Here is a 12,464-nt window from a genome sequence, read left to right on the forward strand (position 1 = left end):
GTGCTGGGTGGACAACAGGCGAAGGCGGCACCTCCAGCTTGACCTTCTTGAGCCCTGATCCAGTGCCTGATGGCAATAAGATTTTGCAGGCGTGTAAGGCACTTGGCTTCCTCGCCAGCTGCATCAGCAAGTGGTGACAGCAACGTTTCGCTGCTTTTTGTAGCTCTCCTCATCTTGCTGGCAATCATTTTAAAGTGGGACTTCATCTGTCAATCGGTAAATTGGTGGCACCGAACAAGCTGAGGATTGAATGATTGTGATTTCTTCTAAAGGAGCTTAGAGGAAAATAAAAGATCCAAAGTTGCACTGAAATTAGCGATGCTTTCCTTTCAGCGGGAGTGAAAAAAGGCCAAAATAGGGTTATTGAACAACAGATGAGGAGAATCTTCTGCTTTAAGACTTTGGTACAGTGGGGAATGGGCACGATGAGGAGGAACAATACCACAGAAGAAAAGGTACTTAATGAAAAGGGACAAGCTATAGAAAGAAAGAAAAATATCGCAGTCTGATAAGCATTTAATGTCTCAACATCTGTGCTTTTCCTTTCTAAATACAGCCCATAGATACAAAGGTAGGCTGGGAAGTTGCTGCCATGTTCAGCCAGAGAGTGGAGAGTGGCCACAGGCCACAGCCTCAGGCCCAGGCTCTCCAGGCTCCATCAGAACGTGGTGACTGAGCTCTGCTCACCTCTGTTGCGAAAACCACACCAAAAAGCAGGACTAACGCATTACCTAAATCTTGTTCAGCTCCCCAAAAGAATTCTCTCCTTCTTGGTGGCACACGTGCTTCCTGGCACCCACCTCCAGCAGCTCCAAGGAGGATCATGGCTCTGCACCATGCTGTGCCATGCCATGCCATGTGTGCCAGTGCATGCGGGCAGCCCATCACGGTCATCACTCCCATGGTCATTGCTCCCACCATGCCAAGGGATCAGCAGTCCTCATCACCTTGTGCAGCCAGGAGAGTATGGTTGTGTCCTTCCACGTTCCTCACTACCTCACTCTGTCCCCAGTAAAGCTGGGTAAAGGCTGTCCTCCCCCCCGCCACTCTGTGAAATTATTGCAAAATTCACAGTTTTTCCCTCTTCTGTACCAGGCAGAGAGATGTTGATTGCCTGTTGTGATGGGAAGGCTTTAAGGGTGCTGTGTGGAACCCAAACTCTCATCTCTGAGCCGGGCAGGACAAGGATTATGGTCTTACTACAACGTAGGAGGCACTGAAGCCCCAGGGAGACACAGCACAGACACAGCAGCTCCTTTGCCTCTCTTTACTGGAGCTCTCGGGATCTGCTGTTCTTCCTTTAAACTCTTCATTTTTTGTGGTTTTTTTGATTACTTAAGAACCTCAGACTGTCTCTGAGGAAAAAAGGAAGTTTCTAAGAGGTGCCCTCCAGCTGAGTGTGCTGGGAGGTCTTTGATACCGGGACAGCATCTTAATGATGAAACAAGAATTTATACTCTCTGCATACTCTGTAAATTCTGATTTTTAAGCAAAATTCACGATGCTTGGGAACCTTTTTAATGTTTGAGCCTTGCAGGACAGTATTTCAGTGCTTGGCTTCTCTGCTGAGACAACCAGCACAGTGTGCTAATTAATGCCAGTTGCGGGAATGTCCAAAGGTGGTTTGCATCTGCTGGGAAGCAGACTGAGAACTCGCCATCATTTCATGTAATCAAGGCTCCTACTAAACCTCCCTTCTTTCCTCTGCACCCCATGTGCTGGCCACAGCAATTGCTTTGGGAAAGTATTTCCCCTGAGGGAGGTATCTGGGCTGTTCTGTCTAACCCAGAGGGCTGCTCTGAGGAATTATTGACACACTGAGCCGTATCAGAGTGGGAGGATTACAAAGTGATGTGTGGCGGTGTCTGATGGCTACTCCTCATCCTGCTGTCAAATGCCCTGTTGAGGGGAGAGGCATTTCTCTAATATTATAATAATGGCACTGTCTCCCGTTGGTAGCATCTGACTTGAAACGTCCCGTGACCAGGTTGAGTTTATTATGGAAATTCACCCTCAAAATCAAATGTGGATAGGAAAGGTCTCGATGCTTACCCACTCTATCCCATCTCTGGAGCTGTAGCATGACAGACAGCACCAGTTAACAGCGGTAATTAATTTTCTGTGATGGTTTTGAGGCAGAAGAGGGGGAAAAGGAAGCTGGAGCATATTATCACAGACACTTCTGAGGTGGCAGCTCTTCCCCTCTCTCTCCCTCTGCCAAGGAGACCCCATAATTGTTATTCTGGGAGACCACCCTGAAGCTTGGAGCTACCCAGCTTTGCAGGGTGCTTGAAGCAAAGCCTGTGCCACACTGCTCACCAACCCCACCATCCCGTGGGTTGTGCAGGTGCGTGGGTCGATGGGCTCAAGATTAATGAGTTATGGGAGAGGGGGACCAGACAGTGGCAGCGGTGGATGGAGAGCCCCCAGGGAGGGCTACCAGAGTGTGCTCTTCCTTCCTCCCCTCCATGGAGCATCATTAGGGTTGCATTGGCCGGTGGCTGTGGACGCATGGATGGAGGCTCCCAGGGTGCTCACGGTCAACTTGATTACCAGTTTTGCCCACTGAAACCCCTCCAAACAGGGGCCAAGCTGCAAGCAGCCAGGGGGAGGGGGTGGGAAGAGGGGGAAAGGACAACAAAGCAGCTTCTGTCCACATCCCTACAAAAGGATTTGGAAGAAGTGCAGTGCCCAGGGCTCAGGCAACCCTGGCCCGCAGTTGGGATGGGACCCAGGCAGCTTGGCAGGAGTGTGGGTTTGCAGGCAGCAGGGGGTTTTGCAACCCCTCTCACTAGGGCTGCCACAATCCTGCCAGACACTGGGGCCAAGCGCCACTCGGGGTCCCCAAATCACAGCCCTTGCATGGGAGATTTGAGGGTGTCTGGGCCGAGATGGTGGTGGAGGATGTCTGGGGGTTGTTAGCAGCAGGTTTCAGAGTCCCTCTCCTCCCTTGCACCAAATAAATAAATAAATCTCATGGGGGTATAATGGACCATAGCACTTTAATTCTGCTGGGGATAAAGTGGATTATAATGCTATTTGGCTGGCCATTGTGCACGGAGCCAAACTGTTATAACAGGATTCAAATGCCTTCCCTAAGTCAGACTAGATTTTCTTGTTGCTTTAAAAATGCATCTAGAAGACAGCTTGGCCTCATAAACCATGCTACGACCCTTTTTCAATATAAGGTTGAACTATTTACACCCTCCTTTAAATATGTTTCTTTTAATAATTCAGCGAGTTCCTTTAGGTCCTACAGAGATGGGGAAGGGCGGTTTTTACAAGAGCATTGTAAACACACTCTCTTACTCTTTACAAGAACATTTTTCGCCCTCTTCAAAGAGATAAAGTTGCATGTAAAAAGCCAGTAACTCCTTGAATGAAGAGGATCTGCTTTACCCAGCCACACGCAGCCCCTTGCAAAGCATCAGTGCCCAGCTGGGTTGAGATTACCCTGCAGTCCCCTGCCACCTATGGCTGGTTTTTGGGGCAGGGTCTGATGTCAGATAAGGAGCAAGGGCACGGCTGCCCACCTTCACCTTCTCCCCGATTTAACAGTGCTGGGGAGAATTGCTATTAACAGAGGGAAAATGCGGAGGAATTCACTGAGCCTCTTCTCCACGGGGGCCAGCAAACCCTGCTCGTTTCTTCCCCACGCACGGAGTGCCTTAAAACTTTCCCTGCACGCTGGGCCCTGCAGCATAAGTGGTGCTCCTCTAATTAATACGGTCTTGCAGGGAGCAGCCACTTATCTGGGGAGGTCCGTTGCCTGGCGGTGCCTCTCCAAAGGGAGACGTCAGGACGACCGTACGCTTGAAGGAAGACAGGTTACAAGGTAATGCATATAATACGATTGAGAATGAAGGTGACCTGTAGAAGTGCAGTAAATATGTGGCTTTCTCTGCTTGCCAAGTGAATTTTGATCCCAGCGCAGCGCTGTGTTGTAAGGCGTCGCTGCCGCGCCTGGGGAAGCAGCAAGGGGGACAAAGAGGCTCCAAAACACACACCCCCCACCACCCTATTCCTACCCTTGCCAAACAGGCAAAATGGAGGGGAAGGGTTGCAAAATTGTCTTTCCTTGCTTAAAGCTGCCAGCGTCAGCCTGTCGTGCGCAGGGAAAATAGCAGCAGATCAATAGAGGTGTCTGCGCTGACACTCTTACCATCTTCTCCTTTAAGATGCACTGAAAGGCTCATCAGCCTTCCCAGCTAATGAGCCTTTCAGTGGGAAGAAAGACAGAGGTTTCTTTCTAAGCTTGTGCTTCTCTGCCAACCTCTGGACCTCTCCTAAAGGAAGAGGTAAGTGATGGGCTCTGGTCACGGTCAGAGGTCTGAGCTGTGATTGCAGTGACAGTGTGCTGACATAACTTTACTGGAGCCCCCCCCCTTGGCCCAGCCATGGGTCTGTGACAGCAGAAGCTGGTGGAACCTGTCCCTTGAGGGTACCAGGACTCCCCTGCCCTCTGCTGCCCACCGAGTGCTTTACGTGATGCCAAATCTCTGAACACACATACGTGATCACCAACCATGGGTCCTCAGGGTGGGCTGGATCCCACCACCACCCCCGAGCACTGCCCTGGATGGAAGGAGTGAGAATGGAGGTCCTGCTGCAATCTGACTTTAACGGAGTTACGCACGTTTGCACTGATTGAGGACCTGACCTGTGTGAGAGATGTCAACGTGCATAATCACCGCCGAATATGATGCCTGTCATTTATCATTTGCACCAGTCAGCCAGGAGCCCCCTCACCCAGGTGCTATGGAGATACGGAATAAAATAATCCCTTTGCAAAGAGCTTACAATTTTGGAGTAAGCTCAAACATTCAAGCCTTGAAGGGAAGGGAGAGGAATGACATTGCTCCCAGCCCTTGTTTCCTCGCAGGCTTGTATTCATCGACTGCGAACCTTAATACAGTTTTCACTCCACTTGTCAACGGTTAAGATAGATTTGGGGGCTGTCAACAAAATGTTGCAGTTGAAATGACCCAGCCAGAAATAATAGACTATGAAACAGCAAAGTAGTCATAATACTATAAACCACCACAGAGTAATACGTTTGGCCCTTTCTATTTTAGTGGTCCCTCAGATGTCTGTTGGTGTATGGGACAGTTTAGGGGGAATTTTCCTGTCCCAGCTTCAGAAGCTTCTGTGCCAGTTTGCTGGAGGGAGCAACCACAACCTCCCTGTGCATCTCTGGGGGGAGAAACAGGCACCTCAAGAAGCAGGTTCATCTAACTTGTCTTTGACACCAGTTTTTGGACAAGGTGCTTTGCTAGTTGGAGGTGACCACCTCTCTACCCCTAGGCAAGAGTCAGTGGGGTGAGGTGTCTTGCTTGGAGACAGCTAGCGTTGGCCCATGGGCTCTGACCACTCTCTGGTGCTGGAGGGTGGGCACCGGCAGTGCTGTGCTGGCCACAAAGGGGTCCGACCCACACATCTCTTCCGGGTGCTGGCACAAAGCAGTGGTAAGCTCCTTACAGAGCTGGTAGGAAACCAAACTGATCACCTTGAAGGCAGATCAGTGCTAAAGCCCTCCATATTTACCTGGCTGGATGTGAGCCGGGTAACTCGGGAGCACCTTCAAGGCATATTTCACTTTACAGTCAGAGGGGCTTTTTCAGAGCAGGGAGGTTTCTTGTCAGCTTGTCTCATCTGCCTGGTGTCACAACAGGCCCATTTGGGATAACACGTGCCATTGGGTTCCTGCTGCAACCCTATCACAGGAGCAATTCCCACTGAGGTCAAGACAATTCTCACTGGGGTTTCACTGACACATCGGACCTTTTCCTACAGGCTTCCATGTGTTTCCAAGAGAGTTTTGCATCCAGTGCCTACTCTTAAGTGCTGCCAAGACAGTACTGAGATTACTCATCTCTCCACCGGGCTTTGGGTCTGAGCAAGTGAAGAGCCTGGCCATAGAGAATTTTAATACACTAAAATGCCCTGTGTGTTTAACAGAAAGGAAGAGAAACATCAACTTTTTTTTTTTTGTATCTTCAAGTTAAAATGCTGCAGCTCAATCAACGGCAAATCTGCAACTAGAGGGGATCTGAACAGACAAATTCAGGTCTATCTCTAGAAACCAGTGGAGCAGTCAGTGGACACCCCTCTGTGTGCTTATGGGACCTCATCAGAAAATGTCACTAGCACTGAAATTGTATTGTGACCTTCAATAACCTTTTTTCTGCTCATTTTTTTCCCTTTAATAATTAAAATTATAGATGAAAGTAGCAGGAGACAGTCACATAAAAGGGGTCGAGCTCAGGAGCATTCATTTACAAAATCTCCCCATGCACTTAGGAAGGCGGCTATTTCTTTTATCCATTTGGATGACCAGATCCTTTCAGATAAATGACAGGGCTGGGGGTTTTTTAAATAGCTTGTGTCATGGGAGGAGCAGGATGTCAGGAGAGATGAGCCCTCACCCGAGCAGTCCATGCCCTGGGAGCACTTGCCCTGGCTGGTGATGGTCCCCGGGCTGAGCACAGCTTTGCAGAGAAAATCCTCCCGGAGCTACTGACCTGCTAGAAACAACCTCTCTCTGCCTGAGCACAGCCTGAGCCTGGAAATATAACTGCAGGAAATCTGCCTTTTTTTGGGCTGCTCTGAAGATGGATTTACCCCATCAACAGACCTTCCGGGGTCCCGTGGCTGGGGAAAGATGCTCCCCACAACCCCTCCGAGTTCCTTGTGGGGACCCCAGCAGAGCCAAAGATAAATTGTCCTGAATTACTTTCATTTCCGAGCTTGTGTCAGGCTGGTGGAGCAGCACCGTAAGTCAGGTCCGCAAGGACTTTCCGCAAAGCAGGAGTCACTTTGTTAAAGTTGGTCATTCGTTACGGTGATAAAGTAATTAAAGCCTCCTAGTCGCTTTCTCCCCCTGCTGCTCCTTCTCTAAGTACAAACATCAGGGCTCTGGTAGGGATGGAGCTGTTGACACTTTGTCAGTGAAAAACCAGAACGATGCCAGTAAGAGAAATGTTTTATGGGGACTATAAATAGTTTTGCATTAAGGCAAATGTATTCTCCCGCCTAAAATAGATTCACCTTGCAAATAGCTTAAGGACACTTTCAGTGCCTGAGCAACGCCTTGAGACTCCTCTCAGGAGACAGAAACAAGCTTTTTCCCCCCAAAAAAGCAAACACGACCAAAACCTGGAGACCTCTGTGCTGCTGTGCCCCCCCTCTCCCCGCTCCCCACGGCTGGGCAGCAGCCAGCTGTGCTCCGGAGACCACCCAGCATCCTGCCACCAAAAAAGGGGACGATAATTCATCCAACTAACTTTCCCAACCATTTTTTTCCAGAGGCTTTGCAACGCTCGTGTTCATTCCACGGGTGAAAAGGGATGAGGAAACTTTGGGGAGGGGGAGCAGCGACTTCCCACGACCGCTCGGAGCAGCGGGTTGCGTCTCCTCCGCTCCGAAGGGGATCGTGCAGCCAGAACAATGCAAACATCCTCTCTGCCGGGGCTGCAACGTGTTAACAGCACTCTCCCCTTGCTGCCAGAGCATCAGTTAATTCCCTGCAGAGCAACGCCGGTGGTGGTGGCGGTGGTGGCGGCGGGAGGGGTGGAGGGGGGGGGGGAAAGATGAGGAGATGTCAGAAGAGAAAAAAATAGGTTTAAACCTCACCTTTAGGCTGTGCGTTGGGTTGACGACGCAGACAAGTTGCCCGGCGGCTGAGAAAACCCTCTTTGCCTTGTAGTGCTGAAACCGCAGGTGAATAAGATCTAACACAGCCCCAAAGCACTGGGTGAAGAAAAGCATCACAACTTTTGGCGGTTGCTGCTGCTGCTGCTGCTGGTGCTGCTGGTGGTGGTGGTGCTTCTACCGCTGCTGGTGGTGCTGGCGGTGGGCAGGGGAAGCAGCCTTGGAGCCCCTGAGTCCTTGAGCCCGGGGAAGGGAGTGCAGTGGTCGAGAGCTACGCTCCGGCACGGCTTAGCATGCCTTCATATTCATCATCAAAATAAGACGGGAAGAGGCTTGCAGCAGCAGGGCGGCCAATGGAAAGGACAGAAATGTTATCCTTGAGGTCCAGAGACAGCCAATAACGAGTGCCTTCCCCCCCCCCTCCAGAAACTCCCTGATGAATTGAGCCTGGTGGAGAATGTATTATTGAACATTACCATACATCAGCACATTGCATTTATCTTGTGATTACAGCCAGTCGTACGTAAGGTTGTGGAGATATGCAGGCAAAACTGATTGCTTAACGTCTCCATCTATTAATTGCCTTAATTTAACAAAGGAGCGCTCGGGTACCGAGGCTAAATATAAGGTGTAGGGAAGAAGCCCACCAGTGAAACTGTTAAAAAGTGGCAAAAACAGATGAAGTAGACTACGTTTTACTGAGGGAGAAAAATCAAATATGCAAAGAGACTTACAGTTCCTCTCAGGGGTTAAGCAGAAGTAAAGCTCTCTATATAAATAGATTCACGTCTGTGCATTTGCAGACTTTGATTTGGATTTTCACTGCTCTGAAGTTTTCTAAATTTTATATTTACTCTGCCACTTCACAAGGGTCCCAGCATTCAAATAGCATTTTCCCCCACCACTAAAAATAGGAGAGGTCAGGTCTCTGGTGTAACTTGGAATACGTCCATTTGAAGTCAGCGATGTTTTCCTGATTTACACTCGCTGGTGGATCAGGTCCACTGGACACAAAACATGGTAATTACTGGATGCTGGAACTATGAGAGCATAAAAAGGCACAGAGCACGCTTCTAAAAATAATGAAATACATGATGCATGAGAGCACATGCAGAGAGAAACTTGCACTGAGGGAAAAGTGGCTTCTAAATCAACAGAATAATTAAACATGCAGAAGGCTTTTGCTTGTCATTCATCTGCATATCGGTGGGCAGGAAATTACTAATTAGCCATTAGATCGTCCTAGGCATTAAAAAGGAATTAGGGAAGTGCAAGGAAAGTAACATGCTTTTGTGTATTACTACCCGCGTGTATCTCTGTTGGTGGGCAGGGATCCTTTTCGAGCCATTGAGTCTCATTAAACTTGAATCCCCATAACCAGGTTTTCTGGGAGGTGACTGCACCAAAGCAGCCGAGGGAATCAGAAAGCACATTCATTTCATGGGACAATCCTGTGTGATATGTTGCTCTGCTTGTTAATAAATCAAAGAGGGTTAATTTAATTAGCTCTCTGCCAGAACTTCCTATCAGGGTGCTATTTAGGCTTGCTAGCTAAGTACTCAGATGGCTTATTTACCCTTGGTAATCCTTTTTCCCTTCAAAGCAGAACAGATAAAAGTAGCTTTTCTTTTTTTTTTTTTTTTACTTCTTTTTAAACGTGATCTCAGTGCTGGGGGTGAGGCTGCTGCTCTGGACAGAGCAGCCCCTGTGGAACGTGGGCTTCAGCCAGGGACTGGATTGTCACAACTGCCTCTTCCTAAATCAATACTGCAATACTGGCTCTGCCAGACTGCAGAGAGCCTGTGTGTGTGAAAAAAAAAAAAAAAAAAAGTAAAATAAAAAAGGAGGCCTGAGTAGATAAATAAGCGGGATATTGTGAATGCTGAAACAGCTGACGACACAATCTCCCCCCAAAAACATTAAAGACGGGAGGAATATGTATCTCTCAGTTCTTAACATTTGCTTGTAAATGAGAACAGGAGATAATTTTTGCAGTGCTGAGAGACACTTGGAGAATATTTCAGACAGACTTGAGGACAAGTGAGCGAATTGATTTGCTTAAATGTATCCTTTTCTCCGTTCCCAAAGTAACTGTGAGCATCCAGCTATTTATTATTTATTTCTTCCTGATTTGTAGTTGGTAGCTGCACAAACACTTTATACCAGCAAATTTCAGTCTGCAAGTTATCAGTGCAAGTATTTTGCCTTAAACGAGCAAAAGGTGCCTGTTACTTACATTGGATACCACCGGCCAAATCCCCTGGGATTTTTTTGTGTTCAATGGATTGACTCAACTGGATGTGTAGCTTAGGGGGCAGGACCCCCTCTACGGGCAGCAGAGATGGCACCCCTCATCCCTGACATCCAGCCAGCCTCAGAGCTCTGGTGGTGCCGTGGGGCAGCCCCCCTGAGACACTGCTGCCTTCTCTGGGGGAGAGGAGAAGTGTCCCTGATCCCATAGCTGCAGTGAGATGTCTTCAACCTAAATATACAGCCTGGTCACTGGGCTGGTGTACAAAAAGGGTTGCCATTCGTGCAAAGAAAAGACCACCTTCAACAGGTGCCCAGGGAAGTGGTTGAGGCACCATCCCTGGAGGTGTTCAAAAGACGGGTTGACATGGTCCTCAGGAATATGGTTTAGTGTTTTGGGTTTTTTTTGTTTTGTCTTTTTTTTATTGCTTATTTCTTATTTATTTTTTTGTCAGAGTTAGGTGGATGGTTGGACTAGATTATCTTAAAGGTCCCTTCCAACCTAGACGATTCGATTCGATTCGATTCTATTCTACTCTATTCTATTCTATTCTATTCGCAGATGAAGGGCCTTCTTGGTGCCCGAATGCCTGCATGAATCTGCACCCATCTTGGTTTCTACACATGACTTTCTGAGGAGCAGCTCCCCACCAGCAATATTTGTGGAAAAGGACAAAAACAAGCTCTGAGTGCATCCGAAAGTAACTCCTGCCCAGAGCACGAGTTCACATTCGTGGTGATGCTTTGGTGAAATTTTTAATTGCCCATATTCTTTGTGTCCCAAGACACTCATGCAGCACCTGCTTACTAAGTTTCAACACGCAACACCGAAGGACCCTACAACCTCCAAGCTGCAGTAGCCGTGCCACATGCGCAGCTTCGCTTGCAGGCAAAAGCTCAGCAGCATGGTCTGGTGTGCGGGTGAGAATCCAGGTCTGTCTTCTGCTTTTGCACATGAGGGCTCTTGACCAGCCTAACTCCGTTAATTTGAGTTCACGGTGCTCTTCTCAAGGCTTGGGAATGCAAGGTCTAATGTACTACCTGGACTCAAACCATGGACCAAGTCCCCAACAGCTTAATGCAGCTGTTGGATGCAGCCAGAGAGAGGAGGAACAAGTCCCTGTGCAAAGGGTACTGGATGAATCCCCTTTAACTGCTGGTTGCAAATTCCGTATGACTGTAGCTGTTATTTCCAAGATAGATAATTCTATAACATGCAAGCAGGATGTGGCAAAAGGCCATAGGCTAAATCATCATTAGAATCCAGATTTTGCCACATTAGCAGCTCTAGTGGCATCACTGTAGTCCCCATGGGGTTAATATGCTCTCACAGCTCAGCTGCATCAGGTTAGCATGATAATAGGATCCTCCAGGCATAAAAACTGGCCACAGCAGGGCTGGCTTTCTGATTTTCCCACTTTGCTTTCCATGAGACCTTCGAGGTGAAAGGGAAACACTCCTGGGAAACCCTGGGTGTCCAGGACGGTGCAACTTGGCAGGGCAACAGCCTGGGAGATGCATCGCTCAGTCCTAACCCGACATCAAATTGCAGGGCTTGGGTTTCAGTCTGACTTCTTTACCTTTCTGACCAGGCATTTTTGGGGGTGACCTTCCTACATGCTGCTCTCTCTCCCATCCTGCCCCGTCAGGCACCACAGGCATAGCAAACCACCTGTATATCTTGCTGACATCCATGGGATGACTCCCATGCAGATGGCACCAGGCTGCCTTCCATTATCAACAGACAGAGAGGAAACTTAACCTGCCTTAGACAAGACCAGCACTAGTCTTTATCCCAAGGACGGGAGAGGCAGATGCTGTTCAGGGCATTGTGAGTATCCATCCAGGCAGCCAACCATCCTGCTTGCTCAGCCACCTTTCTGATGGTTCTTGGGATTTCTGGCAGGGCTGGCTGACATGGGATATACTCTGGTTCCACTATTTATATTTCCTTGGGGAAGGAACCAGGCAGAGCTGACCTGCAGTTTCTCTCTAGCAGGGACAGCCCACATGGGCACCTTGGGGCAGGGAAGAACCTGTTTTATACTCTCAACCCTGCCTTTCAGGGGTGTTAGCTGGCTATTTACATGGGTCACTGCCCCCATCTAGCTAAGGTTCAAGCCCATTTTCTGTCTGGCCAGGGGCTGGAGGAGAAGCCAACTAGGCACCTCTCCTGTGAGTGTCTACATCTGAGTGCATCAGCCCAGCTCCCTTTGTAGTCATGGGGGGAATAGGACATGCTAAGGATGCATTTCCCCTGGCCTGGCTAGGACATCAGGCAGTTTTCTACATCCATTGGATGAAAACTTAATGTATGAAGCTTCACCTGCTCTCCTGGATCTCATGGTAAGTTTTGATGAGAGGTGTTTGCACTGCAAGTTCACATTTCCTTCTCTTGTCCACTAGACTTTTTAAGCAAGAGCATAAGAAAAGTCCCACTGTCTCGGGGCAATGGTCCATCCAGCCCAGCACCTTGTCTTCAGCAGTAGCTACAGGAGATGGCATTTGAATTGGCTCATAGGCAGCAGCCACCACCTGCTGTCCATTTTCCTGGTATTCCCACA

General features: G+C 48.8%; 1 protein-coding gene across 1 annotated transcript in view; it reads right to left on the reverse strand.

The window, feature by feature from the left end:
• Positions 1-7,961, reverse strand: part of SIAH3 (siah E3 ubiquitin protein ligase family member 3) — a 49,123-nt gene extending 41,162 nt beyond the window's left edge. Inside the window, exon 1 of the mRNA XM_014965820.1 lies at positions 7,633-7,961. Within this exon, the coding sequence (XP_014821306.1) occupies positions 7,633-7,767 (135 nt within the window). The 5' untranslated portion in view covers positions 7,768-7,961. The remainder of the gene's footprint in view (positions 1-7,632) is intronic.
• Between the last annotated feature and the right edge of the window lie 4,503 nt (positions 7,962-12,464).

This window comes from Calidris pugnax, unplaced genomic scaffold (genome assembly GCF_001431845.1).
Source record: "Calidris pugnax isolate Ruff unplaced genomic scaffold, ASM143184v1 scaffold20, whole genome shotgun sequence".
Taxonomy (NCBI): Eukaryota; Metazoa; Chordata; class Aves; order Charadriiformes; family Scolopacidae; genus Calidris; species Calidris pugnax.